This window comes from Neophocaena asiaeorientalis, unplaced genomic scaffold (assembly GCF_003031525.2).
Source record: "Neophocaena asiaeorientalis asiaeorientalis breed wild unplaced genomic scaffold, Neophocaena_asiaeorientalis_V1.1 scaffold1186, whole genome shotgun sequence".
In the NCBI taxonomy this organism is placed as follows: domain Eukaryota; kingdom Metazoa; phylum Chordata; class Mammalia; order Artiodactyla; family Phocoenidae; genus Neophocaena; species Neophocaena asiaeorientalis.
The window spans coordinates 825810-846949 of NW_020173974.1; the positions used below are offsets into that span (position 1 = coordinate 825810).

Genomic DNA, 21140 nt, shown 5'->3' on the forward strand with positions numbered 1-21140 from the left:
CAGGTACTGGGCCATCCTCTTGTCTTTCCAGATCTGCAGCCTTGGGTCCTTCCCTCTAGTTCCTTCTTTCTTTTCTGCCCCACCCCTCTCCTGCGTGTCACTTCTGTCCCTCAAGTGCGCTGAGAGAGGCTCGGCGTCGTGTGACCCCCCCGTGAGCCTTCCCTGGCCAGGGCCCCGCACTTACAGCCTGCTCCTCCATCTGGGGAGCAACTTAAGGTCCTGTATTTCTGTAGTCTGTGCAACATACCTCTTTGTCCTCCACCAAGAGCCTGGAAGGCCCAGGTCTTTCTGCCGCCTTTTAAGTCTCCTTAAATCCTGGGCTGCCCCTTGGAGCCTCTCAGAGTGCTGGGACTGGAAGGGCCATTAAAGATGCTTCTAGGTTAATGCGGGCACTTTACAGATGAGGAATTGGGGGCTGGAGAGGGTAAGGGGCCTCCCTGAGCACTCAGGGTCGGGTAGGTGGGGCGTGGCAGGGGCTGGGACCAGAACCCAGGGCTCTGGGCTCCGCACCCCCCACTCTTGATGCTCTAGGCAGCCTCTTGCAGGGGCTCAGAGGTGGGGCTGCAGCAGCCCTGGAAGGCAGCAGCCCTAGGGGATGGGTGGGAATCTGGGAGGAGGGCTGTGGGCTTTCAGATGAAAGGGCTTGCTGTGTGGGGCTGGACGCTGGACAGGCCAGGTCACAGTGTGCCTCTATCGCATGTGCCCTGGCTTCTCTCATAAGCTTCTCCTCCGCTTGGGCCTCTCAGGTTCCCTCTGACTCCCCAGTCGTGGCCAAGGTCTCCCTCTTCCCCTAGATTCCCTTATCTTATCATTTCCTGGTAGGAATGCTATAGCCTCCCTCAGCCCCAGACCACCTGCTCCCCCATGCACCCACCCACCCCAACACACACCCCTTCCCTAGCGGGGTCTCTATCAATATCCTAATTTTGGTCAAGGCCATGGGTCGGGGAGGCCCAGAACACGCTGGCCAGTGGGCAGGCAGGCTGGAAAGTTCCTCCCTCAGCCCCTCTGTTAGGCTGCTTCGTCAGCGGTTTTTCCAGTTCTGACAGAGGTACTGGGGGAGGGGAGGGGTTCCTGCCTGGAGAGCAGATGTGCAGGAACCCCTGAGATGGAGACTTTTCAGTAGCTGGCATAGGGTAGGTTAACAAGAGGAGCCTTTGGATTGTTTTGAGTTCTTAATCTTTTTTTTTTTTTTAAGTAAGAGTGATTTTGTTTATTATTTATTTATTTATTTTTGGCTGCATTGGGTCTTCGTTGCTGCACGCGGGCTTTCTCTAGTTGTGGCGAGCGGGGGCTGCTCTTCGTTGTGGTGCACGTACTTCTCACTGCAGTGGCTTCTCTTGTTGAGGAGCACGGGCTCTAGGCATGAGGGCTTCAGTAGTTGTGGCACACAGGCTCAGCAGTTGTGGCGCACGGGCTTAGTTGCTCCGCGGCACGTGGGATCTTCCAGGACCAGGGACTGAACCCATGTGCCCTGCGTTGGCAGGCGGATTCTTAGCCACCGCACCACCAGGGAAGTCCCGGGTTCTTAATCTTTTTGTTAATTTGAAATACACCTGCTCACCCTTTTACGGGACTGGTGCTTTCTGAAGTGTCTAGCTCGCCTGTCCCCCGCTTACATCCCCCATCAGCTTCTCCAGGCTTGGCTACTCCTGCTACCACTGCTGCCTCAGAGTTCCTGGGCCCACCGGCTTTCCCTCACACCTCAGGCCCTGCTAGTGTAACCAGTGGCTTTCTCCATTCCCCTCATCTTTTTTTTTTTTTTCGGTACACGGGCCTCTCACTGTTGTGGCCTCTCCCGTTGCGGAGCACAGGCTCCGGACGCACAGGCTCAGCAGCCATGGCTCACGGGCCCAGCCGCTCTGCGGCATGTGGGATCCTCCCGGACCGGGGCACGAACCCGTGTCCCCCGCATCGGCAGGCGGACTCTCAACCACTGCGCCACCAGGGAAGCCCCATTCCCCCCATCTTATCATCTCTTTCCCCTCTGTCTTCCCCCGGGGAAAAGCATGATTTAAGATGGAAACAACATGAGGGGTTCTGGGTAACTCCCTCCCTTATTGCTCAGAATGAGCAGAAAGAAGAGATTTTTGGAGCAGGAGAGCAGGGAAGGTGGGGAGGATAAGGTTTTGTTCCAGAAGTTAGGAGATCTGGGTGCAATTTGCTGTCACCAAGTTACTGCTGGGACAGAGGGTTGTGGTGGAGAGAGTTGGAGGTTGGGGTTTGCTACCTTCTAACTGGCTGACCTCGGTCAAATCATTGACCTTCTCTTAAGCCTATTTCCTCATCTATAAAACAATATGATAATACCCACTTCATGGCACAGTTGTGAGAGTCAATTGAAATAAGGCGTTCTTATGGACTTGCACAAATGTGGAGAGTTACAGAGTAGAGATATCAGTTATTGTTTCTGTAACTAGCTGTATAACTTAGAATGAGCTCTTTTCCCTCTCTGAGTCTCGCTCTCCTTGTTTGCAAAGTGAGAAGCTTGGATTAAATGTTTCCTAAGGCCCAACAATCTGATACAGGAAAATTTCCCATGTATAAGGATGTCTTGTGGTTTCCATGTGGAGGTGCTGTGGCTGACCCCAATCCCAGCTGTAGGGGCACAGAATCACACACCTGGATAATGGCCTAATATACGCAGGCCAGCTGGCAGAGAGGGCTCAGTGAGACTGGAGGTTGTAGGATGGGGAAGGGGTGATGGATGGGGGTGTCTTGTCTGTGAGGGGAGGAGGGGTCAAGAAGGATACAGGCTTCTCTGGAGAAGAGCCCGGGTGTTTTCTACATTATATGCACTGGTTTTCCAGGAAAAACTCTGTAGAACTCGGAAGTGCCTTTAAGTAGTTTTCTTGTGGTGGGATTTAAAAAATAATGAAGACATTGCTGGAAATCACATCCCTAGGCAGAAAAAGAAAGACTGGGGAGGCCTGGCCTTTCTGAGGTGAAATCAGCCTCACCTCAGAGTGGAGAGGAGGGTTTTTACTAATGATCAAAGTTGCCCAGAGACGAGCCCTGCTCAGCTCTTTTGTCCTCCTTGGCAACGATGCAAAGAAGGGTCTGGGGCAGAGGGGACAGGTGACAGCTTGATTCTCCCCTTTTTGGACACGATGGAGGGAGGGAGGTGATGGGGAGCCAGAGGTTGGGGTGGGGAGCTGTGGGACAGGGTGTGGTTTGCTGACTTTGGGCTTTCCTGTCAGGTGGAAGTTGATCTGTCCCTGGCCCACAATGACTGAGCAGTACCATGGAAGCTGGTAGTGGCCAGGGTTGTGCTGGAACCAACTCCTGCTGACCCATCGTTGAAAATTCAGGAAGTTTTTGAGCCAGTGGAGTCCTGTTGGTAGTTTGAAATCAACCATGGAAGGAGTATTTACACCGCAGAAATTGGCAAATGCTACAAATTGGGACTATTTCCCCCATGACTGGATGATTGTTAAACACGTACCAGCCTGTCTAATTGTGTTGTGGGCACATTATACTTGTCCTTTATTTTAAACTTAATTTTTCTTTTTTCAAAATAATACGTAATTTAAAAGTCCAATAATTTTTAAAATGCTCACAGTATAACACAGTGATTCCTTGCCTTGTCCCTGCCAACTCCCTCTTCAGTGCTCTTCCCCGTAGAAAATATCTGCTCTGGCATTTCTACACCTCCACATTCCTAAAAAAATATGTAGCTACTATATCTTTTGATTAATCAATTTTAGATATCTTTTTCCTTTCTATTAATTATAGATGAGGATTTATCTCCCTTATCTTGCCATCCCTTTTTTCTTCCCAGTATAGTTATATTTCATTTTTCTGTTAAATCTGTATTTAGTATTTGCAACATTATGCCCTTGCAAATATCATCTACATCTAAGTGTTGAAGTGTACTATGATTAGTTTTTTTTTTTTTTTTGCTGTACGCGGGCCTCTCGCTGTTGTGGCCTCTCCCGTTGCGGAGCACAGGCTCCGGACGCGCAGGCTCAGCGGCCATGGCCCACGGGCCCAGCCACTCCATGGCATGTGGGATCTTCCCGGACCGGGGCACGAACCCGCATCCCCCGCATGGGCAGGTGGACCCTCAACCACTGCGCCACCAGGGAAGCCCCTATCATTAGGTTTTCTCCCTTACTTTTCAATTTCCCTGAGGTAAAGAACTCAACTCCTTTCCAGTTTGCTTGTTTTCCTTTGTACCCATTGCTAATTCTTATAACTTTCAGTAGCTTCTCACTACAATTTTCTACAAGAACAATCTATCGATTCAAGATGGTCTGTCAGTTCCAGATTTTTTCCTGGGGGCAGCCTTCTTTCTGTCTGGTCAGGACTGCACAGCTGTCATCCTGAGACTCCCGTTTGCTGTCATTCTTGGCATCCTCTTGCCTTTTTTCCTTGTTAGATACCTCGTTTCCTGGACGCTGTGTCTTTGTCTTGAGTTGGTGGAGCACGTCCTTCAGTAGCGTCACCAAGTTAGAAAGATGGTGCTGAAACAAGCATGTTGATTCTGGAGTCCCACTCTCCAATCTGAGCTCGTCGTCCTCTGTGCCTCCTAGAACAGTGCCTGACAGGTAGTAGGTGCTCAGTAGTGTCCATTGAATGGATGAATACATTCTGAGATTTCTCTCCACAATCTTCCTGGAGATTCTTTTTGCTTTTTTTTTATGTTGGGTCTCCTTTCTTGGTTTCTTTTCTTGATTTGCTGGAAAACGCTCTCTAGTAGCTTCCTGAGAAAGGTTTTAATAGGAGGTAAACTCTTGGGCTTGCATACATGCATTTCTGATGGTCACTTGATTGACAATTTGGCTGGTATCAAATTATACATGGAAAATTATTTTCCTTCAGAAATGAGAAGGCATTGGGCTTCCCTGGTGGCGCAGTGGTTGGGCGTCCGCCTGCCGATGCAGGGGACGCGGGTTCGTGCCCCGGTCCTGGAGGGTCCCACGTGCCGCGGAGCGGCTGGGCCCCTGAGCCATGGCCGCTGGGCCTGTGCGTCCGGAGCCTGTGCTCCGCGGTGGGAGGGGCCCCAGTGGTGAGAGGCCCGCGTACCCCCCCCAAAAAAAAAAAAAAAAAAAAGAAATGAGAAGGCTTTAATCCATTGACTTCTTGCTTTAGGGATATCTGAAGCTATTCTTGGTCCCTGGTCCTTTGTATGAGAAGTTTTTTTTCTCTCTGGAAGTTTGTAGTTTCCTCCACTGCTCTGAGGTGCCCCAGTGAGACCCCTCTGTGTGAGTATCTGTCTTCATCCATCATCAGTTACTATTGCAGAGTCTCTATATGGGAAGAATGAGTTTCTCTGCACTCAGCACTCACTGTAGACCTCACTACTGGCCTTCCTCTCTTCCTTCATGATTTTTATGGTACCCACACCCTCAGGTATGCTGATCAACCTCTGATCCTAAGACTTTGTCTTTTACTTTCTACAGAACAAACTCCAGTGGGTAGGGAGGTACTTGCTCAGCCTTTGTGTAGAGGGGTGGGTGGGCTCCCAGATCTCACTGCTCCTCAAACAACTTTATCTTAGTTCACCTTTTAAAAAATATTCTCTTTCATTCCCAATTCCAGAGTTTCTTGGTGCTGCCATTTTTTTGAGCTTTTTGAGTATTCTGCGGTGTAATTTGGGGTGGTTCTGGAAAGCAGACGATGTATAGCAACTGACTTATGAGAAAGGAGAATCCTAAGTCAGGTTTGATCAAGTATAGAGCAGTAGTAAACTACCTGGTGGTATTGTTTTTATTTAACTTACAAGTTGAAAAATTTTGTTCCTGCCTCTTCTCTATTTTTTCTCCTTTTGGAGAAAAAGGTCTGGGTGGGCTTTAAGCAGGAAAATTGCTTCAGATATTTTCTGGATGTAAATGCCTGTTGTTTCCATATCGGTTTTTGCCCTAAAGTATAGACAGCATCATGGTTAAGACCCCAGACTTCGGAGTCAGAGTGCCTAAGTGTCCCAGCCTACGACCTGTGTGACCTCGGACATGTGCCCTCCCTTGCTCACCTAAAATGGGGATAATAGTAATTTCCTTATAGGGCTGAGAGAGGAACCAATGAGCTGATGTATGTAAAGAGCCTGGTACATAGTAAGTATTCAATAAATAGCAGTTCAGATTTATTATTTTGAAAATTATCTCATTTCCAATATATCTTTTTGTTTAAAAATATGGACGGTTAATGGAACAATGAATATTTTAAGGTCTTTGCAGAAGGAGAAAGAAACCACCCACCATCTTCTTCCCGAGCACATCTCTTCATTTTTACATATTGTTTTCATGTAGTTAGAACGTGGGGTGCATGGGGTGGGGGAGTTTGTTCAGGTCTATGAGAGTTATTCCACCTGGTCAGATTCACCCTTGCCAGGCAGTGCAGACCAGCTGAGGTTCTGGGTGGGAGGGGTTGGCTTGGGATGTCTATCAGAGTTTGAGCTGATTTTGGACTGACTGAAAAGGGGTTAGACATGGGCCTAAGTGCCTGGGTGTACCTTAGGCCCTTTGGGGAAGGTGTTGGATGTCCATAGCCTGGCCATGTGGCAGAGATAAGCTCAGGCCTGAGCAGGGAAGGATGGTCTGGGTACCGAGCAGAGGGGCCAGAGCGGTCCTTGGGCTGGCTGCTGGAGATCCAAAATGGAGCATTTGTTCCGTAATGGAACTGTCATGGGGAAGTGGGAAGAGGGATGACTGTCACTGACACAGGCATGAGGAGGGACTTGAGGGCTAATACAGTCATCAAGGGTTGGCTGATTAAGAGGGAGTGCCCATGGTTCCTTGGAGCTCATGGGGTCATGCTGGTGGAGCTCAGCCATAGAGTGGAGGAACCCAACCTCTCCTGTCCCAGTGACTGCTAAAGACTGAGTGTGTGAGCCCTGGAAACACAAGGACCTGGTGCCCAGATGGCCAGAGGCTTCCCTTCTGGTTCAGCCATTGTGCGTATCTGTGGGGATCCCCTGGATACTGGCCCAGCGACTTACCTTTTCCTCTGTCCCCTCCGGGCAACAGAGTTACCATGGTTACAGGTACAGGTTGTGCCGGAGACCTTCTGCAGGGGGATTAACCAGAATCTCAGTGGATTACCCTGGAGTCACTGTGTAGGCAGCCCAAGGATGTGGAAAGAGCTCTGCTTTCAGAGTCAGATGGATGTGGGCTGTGGTCCTTACCCAGTCACTCTCTAGCTGTGTGTCCTTGGGTCAGCAATAGAGCCTTTCTGAGCCTGCAAAATGGGAATAGGCTGTGCCAGGCATAAGCTAAGCACTTCTTTTGTATTATCTCACTGAAGCTTCATAATAGCCTAATGAGGTGGGAACCATTATCCCCATTTTACAGGTGAGGAAACGTAGGCATAAGGACGGTAGATAACCTGCTCCAGGTCACATAAGCTCCTGGCACGTGGAGGGTACTCAGTAATGTGCCATCCCCCTCCCCCCAGCTATTTCACAATTCTAGAACGCCAGGGTAGGACTGGACCTTAGGAGTATCTAATTTAATCCATCATTTTATAGGTGAGGAGACTGAGGCCCTGAGAAGATGACAAATTTCCCACAGTAACCTTAACCTACTGAGGTCAGGTTGGAACTAGAACCAGGGCCCTTGACTCCAAGCCCAGGTGCTTGCCCTCCCTCCCCCCCCCCCCCCCCCAATGAGTGTGTGAGGAGTCAGGACCAGGGAGAGACTGTTGGGCCGGGGGTGTCATTTGGCTTATGATGGGCAGGGGCAAGGCATGTGCTTGTGAGGGGAGTGAGTGCCAGTGGCAGGCCCATAACGGCTGGCTTCCTTTGTGCTCTCCCCACTGGCTTCAGGAGTATCTGAAGGGCCTGTGCAGCCCGGAGCTGTGGAAGGAGGTCCGCTACCCGGCGGCCCTGCACTGCGCCTTCCTTGGGGCCCAGGGCCTCTTCTTGGACTGCCTGTGCTGGAGCACGCTGGCCTACCTGGTGCCTGGTCCGCCAGGCTCCCTGATGGTGGGCGGGCTGACCGAGTCTTTCATCATGACCCAGAACTGGCTGGAGGAGCTGGTAGGGCGGCTGCGCTGGGGCCCTGCCCCTCTGCTCACCCCCCGGGGCATCTGGGAAGCCGAGGTGACCCGGGCTTTTGGGGCTCTGGTCTGGATCCGTGGTGACCAGTACGCAGGGGACCTGCTGCAGCTGCCCGCAGCAGTCCAGGAACTGCTGCTGAGCCTGGTGCGGGATGCTGCGGGCAAGGAGGACATCATCCAGTGGCTCGGCTGCATTGGCACCTCCGACTCCCGCTCGGACCCCGAGCTCCTGATCTGCCCAACCCACCAGCAGAAGGAAGGTCCAGCCATGGTGTCCACGGGAGACGGTCCTGGGCCTTTTCTGGAGATGGGGAGCCCAGAAAATTCAAAAAGGTTAACCAGCCTAGGTGCCATGGGGGCCCTCATCCCAGGCCAGCACGCTCAGCTGGAGACAGCAAACCAGCTGGTACGGTAAGTTCTGGAGAATCCGTTTGGCTTCTCTGCCCAACCCCAGGGAAAGAGTTTGGGACCTAACTGGCCTTACCACCTTTCCAACAAACTTGGGTTTCCTCCAGGGTTGGTTCCAACAACCAAGGTGGTACGGACAGTGCTTGTGAGGAAGGGTCAGTACAAGCCAGCAGCAGCCAGGACCCTGCGGACCGCACACAAGCCTCGTCCCAGCAGCGGCAGGCCCGGAGGGGGGAAGACAAGCTCCCTCTCCAGCCTCCAGTATCAGCCCTGAGTATGTGCTCGCCCTGGAAGTCCTGGACCCCAGGGCCAGCCTTCGGGCCCTTGTGGCCGGGGACTATTGCTGCAACCTTCTGGAGGATCAATGAACTGCATTCTCTCCACCTGGCCTGGCTCCTGTCCCAGGCTTGCTTCAGTTTCCCTTTCTGGCAGAGGCCACTGGGCCCCATTCAGTTCAAGCTGCCAGGGCAGAATCCTTTGCCCTTAAATCTGGGATGGAAACAGAAGGAGCTGGTTCCTTTGCCCAGTGTGGAAAGCCCAGATTGTAGACCAGATGGGGGGCCAGGAGGAGAGGCAGCCCTACAGAATTGCCCAAGGCCAGAGACCCCTAAAAGAGTCATGAGTTTATTGGTGGTCTCAGGAGGCTCAGGGGTAACGGACAAGGCTAGCCCAGGACTTCCACAGATAGGGCCACCTTTGACCTCTACACCCCAACTCCAAGCTGGAAGTGAGCCGGGGGATCGAGGAAATATGCAGTGGGATTGTAAGGAACCCGAAGAGAGGCCGTTTCCAAGGCCCTCCACAGGGCAAGGGGTGCCTACTGCTCAGGGGAGGCCCGCCACTCAAGGGGGGCTGACAGCTCCTTCAGGACCTGAACCTCAAACAGTGCCTGAAACCCTCAAAGTGCCCACGGCTGCAGCGGTGCCCACAGCTCAAACCCCACCCACAAATCCCGTGCTGCCTGAAGCCCCCAAAGTGCCTGAAACCCAGATTATGCCGGCAGTCCATGAAGAACCTGCAGCCCCCAAAGTGCCTTTGGCTTCCACAAAGCCAGCAGCTCAAGTGGTGCCCACAGCACAAAAGGCAGCTGTGGGTGAACTGGCACCAGCAGCTCAAATGGGGCCTGCAGCTCCCCAAACTCCCACAACTCAGAAAAGGCATGCAGCAAAAACATCACCTGCGGGTCCCCAAACATCCAGAGCCCAGACTGGGACTACAGCTAAAACAGGGTCTACAGCTCCCAAAACTTGCCGAGCTCTGAAAATGCCTGCAGCTCAGAAGGCACCCACAGATCCAGGGCCAGCCCCGGATGCAGCCAAATTCCCAAGTGAGGGCCAGCCTTCGTCGAGGGGCAGTGCTTCCTTCCTGAAGGGCCAGGGGGAAGCTGGAAGGCAGGGGCCCCAGTCCAGCGGCACTTTGGCTCCCAGTCGTAAGCGCCAACCTCAGGTGGAGGGACTCCTAGGGGCTTGGGAGGGGGCTCCGAGGCAGCCGCCTCGCCACCCACAGGCGAACAGCACAGTAACCAGCTTCCAGAGGTACCACGAGGCCCTGAATACACCCTTTGAGCTGAACCTGTCAGAAGAACCCGGGAACCAGGGGTTGAGGCGAGTGGTCATTGACGGCAGCAGCGTGGCCATGGTGTGAGTAGCCACGGACCTGGGGTGGGCTGGGGATGCTGGGGAGCTCGGGCAGGGTGTCCCTGGGGTGATAGACTGTGGGCGTCTTTTCTTGACCTCTGTATACAGGTGACATGGGGTTCAAATGGGGGAAAGATGGGAGGGAAGTGGTACATGTTGAGGGGCTACTGCATGCTGGGTGGTGTTCATGGAATCATCCCAGCAGCCTTCAAAAGTAGGTTTCTGTTCTCCTTCCCTCATAGAAGCAGAAACAGGCTCAGAGAAGCGATTAATCTTGACCAAGGTCCCAGAGCCAGTAAGGGGCCCAGCTGGCCTTTGGGTTCAGATCTGCTCACTGCCCAGGCCCATGCTCTTCCCATTTCAGCCTGCCTCACATAGCATGGGGTCTGTCAACCTCAGGCCAGTTTTCAAATGTTTAGCCCAACCCTTAAGGTCCAGCACTGATCTCCCCTGTGAAGCTTTTCCCAACCATGCCAACTCTCAGAGATCACTCTCTCTGCACAGCACTTACTGCTGTATACGTGCTAGCAGAAATGCATGCAGGATGGCTTCATTTGCCCACACGGCAGAATAGTTATCTGTGCTGAGCACACCCCCAGCACACAGCTGGTCAGCAAATGTTTGTTTGCTTCCAGTCCTAAACTGAGCTCTTCTCCTTCCTTTTGCCCTGGAGGCCCCTACACACACACACATGCACACACACACACACACACACACACAGCAGGTGAGTGGACCCAGTAGGTGCTCATTGTTTGATGATGGTGAGAGGGGAGGGGGCATTGTTGGTGCACGTGGTGCTGATGCCTTGGCATTGCCAGATGTGCTGCCCTAGGCTGGCTCTGAGGGAGGGTTAGAGAGGCAGGGCCATTCCTAGGGCAGAAAATTGCTACCTCACTAATTCCCCCCATCTCCCCACCCGCCACCCCCCAAACCCAGGCATGGCCTCCAGCACTTCTTCTCCTGCCGGGGCATTGCCATGGCAGTGCAGTACTTCTGGAACCGGGGACACCGAGAGGTCACTGTGTTTGTACCCACCTGGCAGCTTAAGAAGAACCGGAGGGTGAGAGGTGAGCTGTCCCCAGCTGCCCAGCCCCTCCAGTGGGCTTACTCTCTACGCCTTACTTTTCCTTGCCTTTCTGGCCCCACCATGGCCTTTTCCACTTAGCCCTTCCTCTGACCATCACTGTCTTCTGCCTTTCACCTCCAGAGAGCCACTTTTTGACGAAGCTACACTCCCTCAAGATGCTTTCGATCACCCCCTCTCAGCTCGAGAACGGCAAGAAGATCACTACCTACGATTATAGGTGTGCTGGCCTGCAGGCCTTCTCTTGTGGGGCCCCGGGGCTTGGGCTGGGCTGGTGTGTCAGGTGGAGTCTTGCCGCATTTGCTCTGGGGAGATGGAAGCAAATAAGTCAGAGGGTCATGTCAGAGAGGGTGGTGTGGTGCACCGGCCCTCTGTAGGCAGAGGGAGAGACACAGAGAGGAGAGGGCTCCAAGGTCGGCTCTATTCAAACCCAAGAGGTGTTCCTGAATTTGGGACTCTGCAGCCCAATTTACCTGAGCTAAGAGGCTTTCTCCCCCATGAAGTATGGGGTGCTCTGCTTTCTTTGGATGGGACTAGCCCAGGTGACTCCTGGTGCTTCAAGCGAGCTGCTTCCCCCAGCAGCTGATTTGGGTGCCAGTTTGGGTTGAAGCTCAGGTTTTCTCAAGGAATTTCTGCAGTCTTTTCCTCCTACCAGCCCTGGCCCTGGGAGGAGGTATGTGTGTGTGGCTGTATGTGACTGGAGCCCTGGCTGGGCTCTGAAAATGGAGTCAGATCGGCCCTGTCTCCTAGCTAAAGCCTGAATGCCTCCCTACTTGCCAGTCCTCAGCACCCACTCCCCAGCGTGGCTGCAGGACCAGTGTTCATACGGGTGCCTGTGATGCTGCCTCTGATGGGGCCGAGAAGGCCCTGTCCAGGTCACTGACCCTGGGCTGGACTCCATGTCCAGCAGGCCAGGTCTTGCCTCCACTTAGGCACCTCCCGTGCCAGGCAGGGAGAAGTTCTGTTCCTCCCCAAGACCTGGCACCCACTCAGCCTTCAAGCCTGGGAAGATCTGGGCAGGGCAGCTCAGGCATCCTTCCTTCAAGAGCTGGCCCCCCTGGGTAAGGTCTTTAAGTGCCTTTAAATTCAGGCCTGGGTTTGAGGGAAGGTAGCTTTCCTGCAGAAGGCTCCTCTGCTGGTCACTTGTGGAATTGCACGCTCGTGGCTGCCAGAATGAACTGCATGCTGGGTGGTGTTCATGGAATCATCCCAGCAGCCTTCAAAAGTAGGTTTCTGTTCTCCTTCCCTCATAGAAGCAGAAACAGGCTCAGAGAAGCGATTAATCTTGACCAAGGTCCCAGAGCCAGTAAGGGGCCCAGCTGGCCTTTGGGTTCAGATCTGCTCACTGCCCAGGCCCATGCTCTTCCCATTTCAGCCTGCCTCACATAGCATGGGGTCTGTCAACCTCAGGCCAGTTTTCAAATGTTTAGCCCAACCCTTAAGGTCCAGCACTGATCTCCCCTGTGAAGCTTTTCCCAACCATGCCAACTCTCAGAGATCACTCTCTCTGCACAGCACTTACTGCTGTATACGTGCTAGCAGAAATGCATGCAGGATGGCTTCATTTGCCCACACGGCAGAATAGTTATCTGTGCTGAGCACACCCCCAGCACACAGCTGGTCAGCAAATGTTTGTTTGCTTCCAGTCCTAAACTGAGCTCTTCTCCTTCCTTTTGCCCTGGAGGCCCCTACACACACACACATGCACACACACACACACACACACACACAGCAGGTGAGTGGACCCAGTAGGTGCTCATTGTTTGATGATGGTGAGAGGGGAGGGGGCATTGTTGGTGCACGTGGTGCTGATGCCTTGGCATTGCCAGATGTGCTGCCCTAGGCTGGCTCTGAGGGAGGGTTAGAGAGGCAGGGCCATTCCTAGGGCAGAAAATTGCTACCTCACTAATTCCCCCCATCTCCCCACCCGCCACCCCCCAAACCCAGGCATGGCCTCCAGCACTTCTTCTCCTGCCGGGGCATTGCCATGGCAGTGCAGTACTTCTGGAACCGGGGACACCGAGAGGTCACTGTGTTTGTACCCACCTGGCAGCTTAAGAAGAACCGGAGGGTGAGAGGTGAGCTGTCCCCAGCTGCCCAGCCCCTCCAGTGGGCTTACTCTCTACGCCTTACTTTTCCTTGCCTTTCTGGCCCCACCATGGCCTTTTCCACTTAGCCCTTCCTCTGACCATCACTGTCTTCTGCCTTTCACCTCCAGAGAGCCACTTTTTGACGAAGCTACACTCCCTCAAGATGCTTTCGATCACCCCCTCTCAGCTCGAGAACGGCAAGAAGATCACTACCTACGATTATAGGTGTGCTGGCCTGCAGGCCTTCTCTTGTGGGGCCCCGGGGCTTGGGCTGGGCTGGTGTGTCAGGTGGAGTCTTGCCGCATTTGCTCTGGGGAGATGGAAGCAAATAAGTCAGAGGGTCATGTCAGAGAGGGTGGTGTGGTGCACCGGCCCTCTGTAGGCAGAGGGAGAGACACAGAGAGGAGAGGGCTCCAAGGTCGGCTCTATTCAAACCCAAGAGGTGTTCCTGAATTTGGGACTCTGCAGCCCAATTTACCTGAGCTAAGAGGCTTTCTCCCCCATGAAGTATGGGGTGCTCTGCTTTCTTTGGATGGGACTAGCCCAGGTGACTCCTGGTGCTTCAAGCGAGCTGCTTCCCCCAGCAGCTGATTTGGGTGCCAGTTTGGGTTGAAGCTCAGGTTTTCTCAAGGAATTTCTGCAGTCTTTTCCTCCTACCAGCCCTGGCCCTGGGAGGAGGTATGTGTGTGTGGCTGTATGTGACTGGAGCCCTGGCTGGGCTCTGAAAATGGAGTCAGATCGGCCCTGTCTCCTAGCTAAAGCCTGAATGCCTCCCTACTTGCCAGTCCTCAGCACCCACTCCCCAGCGTGGCTGCAGGACCAGTGTTCATACGGGTGCCTGTGATGCTGCCTCTGATGGGGCCGAGAAGGCCCTGTCCAGGTCACTGACCCTGGGCTGGACTCCATGTCCAGCAGGCCAGGTCTTGCCTCCACTTAGGCACCTCCCGTGCCAGGCAGGGAGAAGTTCTGTTCCTCCCCAAGACCTGGCACCCACTCAGCCTTCAAGCCTGGGAAGATCTGGGCAGGGCAGCTCAGGCATCCTTCCTTCAAGAGCTGGCCCCCCTGGGTAAGGTCTTTAAGTGCCTTTAAATTCAGGCCTGGGTTTGAGGGAAGGTAGCTTTCCTGCAGAAGGCTCCTCTGCTGGTCACTTGTGGAATTGCACGCTCGTGGCTGCCAGAATGGCACTCCGCAGGGAATGCCGAGAAGTGGGTGGCCTTTGCTTTCTTTCCTGGTCACAGCCCTCTTTCGAGAAGTGACCCTTGGAAAAATGGATTTGTCTATTCAGGTATGTGTTTTTATACGTGTATACACATATCCATATGTATGTATGTGTGTCTTGGCATGTACCTGAATGTTGTGCATTGGTGAAGAGTAACCATGGAATGCTTGATACACGCTGTGTGGCAGGCACTGAACTAGACACTTCAGTGTCTAGTGTATTGTCTCATTCAGGTGAATCCTCACAGCAATAGAGGGTAGGTATTTTATGTTAGTTTGACAGATGTGGAAACCGAAGAAGTAAAAATGCATGCATGGATGTGGACAGGTGCATGGCTTTCTGTGTGCGTGTCTGAGCCTGTGTATGTGAATGCCTATGTGTAAAATAGGGGTCTGTGTTTGCATATACAGTTGGGGGATGTGCATCCCAGTTCACCCTCCCAGGGGCGAGTGGACATCCCAGTCGGCTGCATAGACGAGGATGGGCTCTTGAGTCTTGGCTCCCCGGCTATCAAGGGCAGCGTTTTTGTCCAAGACACCTCAACAGGAAGCTGCAAGTTCATTTTCTCAGAGGACTGGGGAGGTGAGGGTCTGGGTACTGGGTCGTTAGCGACTTCCCCTCTCGCTGCAGGTTCATGGTAAAGCTGGCGGAAGAGACAGATGGCATCATCGTCACCAACGAGCAGCTCCACGTCCTGATGAATAATTCCAAGAAACTTATGGTCAAAGATCGGTGAGGCAGCTCCCAGGGGATTGGGCTGCTCCCTCCCCTCGGGTGCTGGGCAGTCCCTGGCAGGAGGGGTTTGGGCAGGGGGAAGGGCCTTGGAGCAGTGCTCATCAGCACCTGCTGGGAGGAGATGTGGGTCTCAGCCCCTGTGGAGCTACCAGGTGGCAGTGGGGTGTGGGTGGGTCAAGGGCCCCTCTGTGACGTTTCCTCCTCCATCCCGGGTCCAGCCTGCTGCCCTTCACTTTTGCGGGGAATCTCTTCATGGTGCCCGACGATCCTCTGGGCCGTGATGGCCCCACTCTGGATGAGTTTCTGAAGAAGCCAAACAGGTAATGGGCCAGGCACCCCCCTCCACACCCCGCCTCCCAGCCGCTCCTGGGGCTGACTGGAAGCTTCCCCTTGGTGCTAGCCAACGTTTGTCTAGTGCTTAATAGTGAGCAGAGTGATTTGGGTTTTTCAGGTCTTTGTACTTCCACCCACATCTGCACTCCCACTTGGTATATGGTTTTATAGTTTCACAGTCGTGCACACATGCTGCAATACTATGTGTAACCTTCCACAACTGGCATTTGTCGCCATGTTTTATTGTTTTTCCCAGATGTATGCCATGTTAGTTCCTGTGGCTGGCTTTAATGTCCATGCTCTGTTCCATTATGTGAGTGCCCAACAGGTTTATGGGGTCTTTTGTGGAGGGCCGTTCGACAGTTTCCATGTTATGCTGTTGGTACCGGTGCTGCGGTGAATCGCCTTGTTCTTGTTTCATTGTGTGCAGGGGGAGCTGTGTCTGGAGTATATACCAAGCAGAACTTTTTCCACATTTCTTACCCACTTTGATCCTCACAGCTCGAGTTAGACGTACGTGACCACTGTCCTCGTTTTACAAACGAGGAATCTGAGACTCAAGTACTTTCCCAAGGTCATTGTGCTGCTGCCGGCAGAACTGATTTGCAGTAACTCAGTTCCTCTGGCTTCCACCCACTCTGAGCCGCCTCGCTGCTCACCTCCCAGTTCCCTGGGCCCGGCAGGGACCTTCTGGGCAGGGCACTGCTTCCCGGGCCAGATCCCTCAGTCCCATTTCTCCAGTTTGAAGAAAAGTGATGTGGCCGAGGTTTGTGTGCTGTGCGCTCCCAAGCCCCATGTCAAGCCTCCTTCCCTCTCTTGACCTCCCCCGGCTGGCTCATCCTGGAGTCCGACTGGAAGTACCAGTCATCTAATTCTTATCAAACCATTGGCTTAAAACTGGTTGGACGTGTCACTTGGTCAATGAGGTTTTGATTGGATAAGCCTTCAAAGCCCAGATGAACCTCTAACACTGCCGTCCAGCACATGCTGGGAGTGGAGGGAATATCTGCGGGCAGGTCCTCTCTGAGGCTGTGCCGTGTTGGAGGCGGGCCCTCGGCCCAGCCTCAGGGAAACTCAGCAATGGGGTGAGGCTCTGTGGGCTTCCACAGATGTGGTTTCGCCTTGGATGGCCTCTCGGGGCGGGCTGTCCCCCACCTCCTCCATCGGACTCCTCTGTCCTGCTGTTTTGGTGTAGGTTGGACACTGACATTGGCAACTTCCTGAAGGTGTGGAAGACCCTTCCTCCCAGCTCTGCCAGTGTCTCTGAGCTGAGTGAGGAGGCTGACCCTGGGCCCCCGGAGAGTCTGCAGAATGTGGAAGAAGTCAGGGAGGAGAAGGAGGAGAGGCAGGGAGAAGAGCAGGAGATGCAGAAGCCGGCCGAGAAGGAGGAGGACCTGGACTCTTCGCTGATGTCCGTGTTCAGGGCTGAGTGCTCTTCCCTCTCAGAGGAAATACTCCGGTGCCTCAGCCTGCACGACCCCCAGGATGAAGCCCTCGACATCGATCTCCTGCCGGCGGTACCTTCTCCCTCCCTGGGCATCCCCTGGGATGGGAAGGCTCCCTGCCAGCAGGTTCTTGCCCAGCTGGCCCAGCTCACCATCCCCAGCAACTTCACCGCGCTCTCCTTCTTCGTGGGATTCATGGACTCCCACCGGGACGTCATCCCTGACTATGAAGCCCTCGTGGGGCCCCTGCACAGGCTCCTCAAGCAGAAGCCGGACTGGCAGTGGGACTGGGAACATGAGAAGGCCTTTCTGGCCCTGAAGCGAGGTCTGGTGTCTGCCCTCTGCCTGACGGCCCCCAACCCCCAGCTGCCCTTCCGCCTGGAGGTGACGGTGAGCCAAGTGGCCCTGACGGCTGTTGTGTACCAGGAGCGCTCAGGGAGAAAGCACCCCGTAGCCTATACCTCGAAACCCCTCCTCCCCGACGAGGAGAGCGAGGGCCCGCAGTCAGGGGGAGACAGTCCCTATGCCATGGCCTGGGCCCTCAAGCATTTTTCCCGCTGCATTGGAGACACCCCAGTGGTCCTGGGCCTTTCCTATGCCTCCCGGACCACTGTGGACCCTGCGGCAGGGGACGGCCACAGGGTTGCCAAAGCATGGTTGATCAGATGGTCCCTCTTGGTACAGGACAAGGGCAAGAGAGCACTGGAATTGACCCTCCTCCAGGGCCTGCTGGGGGAAAACCGGCTGCTGACTCCTGCGGCTTCCATGCCTCGTTTTTTCCAGGTTCTGCCTCCTTTCTCCGACCTGTCCACTTTTGTCTGCATCCACATGTCGGGGTATTGCTTTTACCGGGAGGATGAGTGGTGTGCTGGCTTCGGTCTCTATGTTCTATCTCCCACCAGCCCCCCTGTCTCCCTTTCCTTCTCTTGCTCCCCTTACACCCCAACCTATGCCCACCTGGCGGCCGTGGCCTGTGGCCTGGAGCGCTTTGGCCAGTCCCACCTGCCCGTGGTTTTCCTCACGCACTGCAACTGGATCTTCAGCCTCCTCTGGGAGCTCCTTCCTCTCTGGAGGGCTCGGGGCTTCCTCTCCTCCGACGGGGCTCCGCTACCTCACCCAAGCCTGCTCTCCTACATCATAGCCCTCACCTCCGGCCTCTCATCCCTTCCGTTTATCTACCGAACCTCCTACCGGGGCTCCCTGTTTGCTGTGACGGTGGACACCCTGGCCAAGCAGGGGGCCCAGGGGGCCGGCCAGTGGTGGAATTTGCCAAACGATGTGCCAGTCCCTGTGGTGTCTCCCCGTACCACGGGCAAGAGGCCCAACTTGCTGGCATTACAGCTGAGCGACGGCACCCTGGCTGATACAATTGCCAAGCTGCAGGCCGGGCAGAAGTTATCCAGCTCCTCACCCTTCAGTTCTGCCTTTAACTCCCTCAGCCTCGACAAAGAGAGCGGCCTGCTTATGTTCAAGGGAGACAAGAGGCCCCGGGTCTGGGTAGTCCCGAGACAGCTCCGGAGGGATCTGATTTTTGCTGTGCACGACCTCCCCATGGGGGCCCACCAGAGGCCCGAGGAGACCTACAAGAAGCTGCGGTTGCTGGGATGGTGGCCGGGCATGCAGGAGCACGTGAGAGATTACTGTAGGAGCTGCTTGTTCTGTATCCCCCGGAATCTCATAGGCAGTGAGTTGAAGGTTATTGAGTCCCTGTGGCCCCTCAGGTCCACCGCCCCCTGGTCCAACCTGCAGATAGAGGTGGTGGGCCCAGTCACTGTCAGCGAGGAGGGCCACAAGCACGCGCTGATTGTGGCTGACCCCAACACCAGGTGGGTAGAGGCATTCCCGCTGAAGCCCTACACACACATGGCTGTGGCCCAGGTGCTGCTTCAGCACTTGTTCGCGAGGTGGGGTGTTCCGGTGAGGCTGGAGGCCGCCCAGGGCCCCCAGTTTGCCCGCCATGTCCTGGTAAGCTGTGGGCTGGCCCTGGGAGCCCAGGTGGCCTCCTTGAGTAGGGACCTCCAGTTCCCCTGCCTGACGAGCTCCGGGGCCTACTGGGAATTCAAGAGGGCCCTCAAGGAGTTCATCTTCCTGCATGGCAAGAAGTGGGCGGCTTCCCTGCCCTTGCTGCACTTGGCCTTCAGGGCCTCCTGCAGCCAGGCCACGCCATTCCAGATCCTGACGGGGGGCGAGGAGAGGCTGACCGAGCCCCTGTGGTGGGAGATGAGCAGTGCAAACATCGAAGGGCTCAAGATGGATGTCTTCCTGCTACAGCTGATGGGGGAGCTGCTGGAGCTCCACTGGAGGGTGGCTGAGAAGACGAGTGAAAAGGCTGAGAATAGGCGTTTCAAGCGGGAGAGCCAGGAGAAGGAGTGGAATGTGGGTGACCAGGTCCTCTTGCTGTCCCTCCCCAGGAACGGCAGCAGCGCCAAGTGGGTGGGTCCCTTCTATATCGGGGACCGGCTGAGCCTGTCCCTCTACAGGGTCTGGGGCTTCCCCACCCCAGAGAAGCTTGGGTGCATCTATCCTAGCAGTCTGATGAAGACCTTTGCCAAGAGTGGCACCCCGCTGTCCTTCAAGGTCTTGGAGCAGTGAGCTGGAGCTGTGGGGGAGTCCCCCGCCCCAGGGTCCTGGGCTTCTGCTGCTAGGCCTCCCCTTAACCCCAGCAATGCTCTCACAGCCCCCTGGGGGCCCTTCATTGTGCCTTTTGTAGAGAAGTTACTTCATAAAGCTTTGCTGAACCGCCTTGAACTGGGGACCAGCGTCCCCATGGAAACATGCCCAGTGTGGGGTATTGGGAGAATCTGCTAAAGGCTGTCAGATGTGGCCCTCTGACAATTTTACCCTGGCAGGTATCCCTTCCTGGGGCAGGCCGGGTTCAATGTCTCTCCCCAGATGAACGTATACATATACACACGTAGCCCAGAATCTTATTTCTGGCTGTCTTTGCCATGAAGCAGTGTGTCTCTGGACCTCAGAATCAAAACCGCATTCCCCTCTCAAACAGAAACCTCGACTGTGGGCTCCTCCCCAGATTGTTGTCCCTGACTGGGGACCCTTTGCCCTTGAATCTGTCACAGCTGACCCAAATCCATGCGGGCTGTGGAGAGGCAGCCCGTCCCTCATCTCACGGTTCACTTTCTCAGGCCAGGCTAGGCCTGCCCAGCTGTTAAGGAAAGGCTGGCAGTCCTGGGCCTCGAGGCTCGGAACTGGGGTGGGAGGACGGCCGGTCAGCCATCCTGTAGGTGCATCCTGCCCGTCAGCATGGGAAGGGCAAGGGGGAGACGGAGTCAGCCTACCTCATTTGACTCCAGCCAATGGAGATGCTCCCTGACCCCGGCTTCGATGATATCGAGCCCACAGGAGTCAAGGATCTCGATGCCAAGTGTGGCATCTCTACCTGAAGAGCTGCTTCGACTAGACCAAGGGGCCCAGGCCTCGGCTTCAGGGGGAGGGTGACTGAAATGAGCGGTCTGGCACAGGGTGAGGTGCTGGCGTGACTCTACCTCCCAATCCCACCCCGCAGCCCGCTCCTCTCACTGCCACCGTACCCTGCATCCCCAGACCCTACATAGTGTACGACTGCTCTGTTTGGATTCCCCAGACCCCACCCTAGTCCCCTGGACCCTGCCTTCTGGGTAGAGAGAATCCCGGCCTCCCCCAGAGCCGCTCTGCAAAGATCTCTCGCTACAAGAGTGCGTTTCTCACAGGTGTGAGCCTTCACTCTCCCTCCGAATGGCTGCTGCCACCGACAGAGGGGGGTCCAGGTGGAGACCAGCACTGGGTCACTCTGGCTGGGCCTCTAAGTAGTTTTATTTCTCCAAAACTGAGCCAGTCTCCTGGCCTAGCTCCAGTTGCGAAAACGCTTGACATTGCTAGAGCCAGAGTAGAGCCTGCCACTGAGTCCAATTAGCTTGTTTTACAGCCGAGGAAAGAGGCCCAGAGAGGGCAAGTGACTTGCCCGAAGTCACAGAGATAGTTGGCGGCTGAGCTGGGACCAGGATTAAGCTTGCTGATTCTCTGTTCACCACAGATGGGGTTCAAGTGAGAGAAGGTCTCAAAATCTTATACCCATCTTCCCTCCAGCTCATCTCCCAGATCTTGCAGATAAACCACTTAGGTGTTGCCCTCAAACCATTTCTAGCTGTTAATTCTGTCCAGGAAAGAATGATTGGGTGACAGCTGACAAATTGA

At 54.7% G+C, this 21140-nt stretch overlaps 1 protein-coding gene across 1 annotated transcript in view; it reads left to right on the forward strand.

Annotated features, from left to right (window-relative positions):
* Positions 1-20193, forward strand: part of NYNRIN (NYN domain and retroviral integrase containing) — a 20510-nt gene extending 317 nt beyond the window's left edge. Inside the window, exons 2-8 of the mRNA XM_024753187.1 lie at positions 7766-8409; positions 8514-10046; positions 10980-11110; positions 11251-11347; positions 15067-15168; positions 15390-15491; positions 16700-20193. Coding sequence (XP_024608955.1) covers positions 7766-8409; positions 8514-10046; positions 10980-11110; positions 11251-11347; positions 15067-15168; positions 15390-15491; positions 16700-19541 — 5451 coding nt within the window. The 3' untranslated portion in view covers positions 19542-20193. The remainder of the gene's footprint in view (positions 1-7765; positions 8410-8513; positions 10047-10979; positions 11111-11250; positions 11348-15066; positions 15169-15389; positions 15492-16699) is intronic.
* The last annotated feature ends 947 nt before the right edge of the window (positions 20194-21140 follow it).